Source organism: Primulina tabacum, chromosome 1 (assembly GCF_025594145.1).
Source record: "Primulina tabacum isolate GXHZ01 chromosome 1, ASM2559414v2, whole genome shotgun sequence".
Classification (NCBI taxonomy): Eukaryota; Viridiplantae; Streptophyta; class Magnoliopsida; order Lamiales; family Gesneriaceae; genus Primulina; species Primulina tabacum.
In genome coordinates, this window is record NC_134550.1 from 33,587,804 (window position 1) to 33,590,117 (window position 2,314).

General features: G+C 38.4%; 1 protein-coding gene across 1 annotated transcript; it reads right to left on the reverse strand.

The window, feature by feature from the left end:
* Positions 1-533: 533 nt before the first annotated feature.
* On the reverse strand, positions 534-1,214 carry LOC142508032 (uncharacterized). The gene has a single exon (XM_075619522.1). The coding sequence runs from the start codon at positions 1,212-1,214 to the stop codon at positions 534-536; it is 681 nt and encodes a 226-aa protein (XP_075475637.1).
* Between the last annotated feature and the right edge of the window lie 1,100 nt (positions 1,215-2,314).

A 2,314-nucleotide genomic window follows, 5' to 3' on the forward strand; every position in this document is an offset into this window, starting at 1 on the left:
CGCAATCAATTACCGCACGATACGCAGATAACCAATCCATCCCCAAAATAACATCAAATGCAACCATTGGAATAACAATAAGATCATAAAACAGTAATCTATTACCCACTTGTACGGGACATGCCTTGATAATACTAGTGGCACAAATTTCATCCCCAGAGGGCAACACAATATTGAAGTGTAATGGCATAACAGTAGGTTCAACAGATATAGAATGCATAAACACTTCAGACATAAAAGAATGGGTTGCACCAGTGTCAATCAATGTAATTTCTTCTTTGCCGTAGATTAAAATATTACCTGATATCACAGAAGAATCAGGGTTAACACTTTCCTTCGTCATAGCAAAAATTCTGCCTTGGACTTTTCCTTTGCCTTAGGAGAGAGGACATTTCAATGTCGTGTGCCCCATCTCCTTGCATCTAAAACATCGTCCACTACCCACCAAACACTCACCCTTGCGTGGCTTTTCACACTTAGGGCATACCTGTCGTTCGGTATCAGAAGAAGGCAAGGAGGTTTAGAGCGCTGCTCTATCTTACCCTTACCTTTGTGGCCACCACGAACATTTGCACTTGCACCTTGTCCTCTAGCTTGGAAAGCTTGTTTCTTAATTGCCTCTCTTTCTCGATCTCTTGCTCATCGTGCTCGGCTAGCAAGGCCTTCTCAACAATATCCTGGTATGTGACCACCTTGGACATATGCTCATCTCTTCGAATCTCTGGCTTCAATCCACGAAGGAAGTGTTCACCTTTATCCTTATCGTTCTCAGCAATAAAAGGAACAAAAACACATCCTTCCTCAAACTTCAACGTATATTCAGTAACAGACAAAGCATCCTGCCTCAATTCCAGAAATTCCTTCACCTTCTTGGCTTTTACTTCGCTCGAGAAATATTTGGCGTAGAATAAATCTTTAAACTCGTTCCACTTTAATTCTTGAACATTAACTGTCACCTTGGTGGCTTCCCACCAGATACGAGCAGCTTTGACCAACATAAACACAGCACAACGTACCTTTTCTTGGTCAGTGAACTTCAAATAATCGAATATGGCTTCCAACGATTTGATCCATTCAAGAGCCACTAAGGGATCAGGGCCTCCAATAAAATCAGGAGGGTTCATATGTCTAAAACGATCATAAGCACCCTCAACAGAACTTTCAATTGTACTTTGGCCTCTTCCACTACCACGACCCTGGCTCAAGGTATGCATGCTCAATAGCTGTTGAATTTGTTCGCCATGGACCTTTGCTTGCTCTTTCAATAACTTACTGAATTCATCTACCACCTTTGCAGTCTTATCAGGGGTCCTATCATCCCCTTAAATATTCTTTCTCTTGGGAGGCATATCCTACACAATTGCTCACTTTAACATAGATAGGAAGAAATGATACATCAATGGCAATGAAATATAATCAACTCTCAATGTTAAAATCAATAGATGCAGGATCGAAAACATACCGGATTGTCCTAGGTAGAAGAAGTCATATATGGTCCGAAGAACTTTCGCTCTGATACCAATTGAAACAACCACACTCCCATGAAAATTAATTTAAATAAATAACATACGCGGAAGCATTACAATTTAAAGGAAAGAATACTATTTGCACCATAAACATTTCAAACTTTTAACCATAACCATTAACAAAACCATCATCATCATATTTTCAAAAATCACCCCACATTTTCTCACAAGATTCAAGTTACCAAATACATGATATTTTAAACTTTCAATGTTAACCAAAATAATGGTTACATAACAAAAGTTCAAAAGTCTTTCCCTTCAACTTGCTATATGACTCCCCCCCCCCTCGGACAATCCACTTCAATCCTTTTTATCACCTGCTGCATCACATGACATTAACTGGAATGAGATAAAACTCAGTAAGCAGAAAGCTGTACATAACAAATACATATACATGGCTTGGCTTGAAACATGGCTATGGAAATGGCAATGAAAATCGAACAATACCATCTTCAATGAACAATACAAAATCAAGGCAACATAGATGGTATAACATGGAACGAATTAAAGGAAAGGAAATGATAGTTCTGTGACCTGTGACCTGGGGATAGTATCTCTTTGATATATAAATATATCAAAACTGTGAGAGATACTCATAATCATGTGATTGGCCAATGACATGCATGAATTACTATCATTCCTTGGCTTTAATCATAGGAAACTTCATTGGGACATTTTAGCAAACACTTGGTAAGCAACAATAGAGTACTAGCTCCTTATCAATGAATTCAATGATATTCTTGGCTCAATGAACAAATAACAATACATACATCAATAATCTAACAATG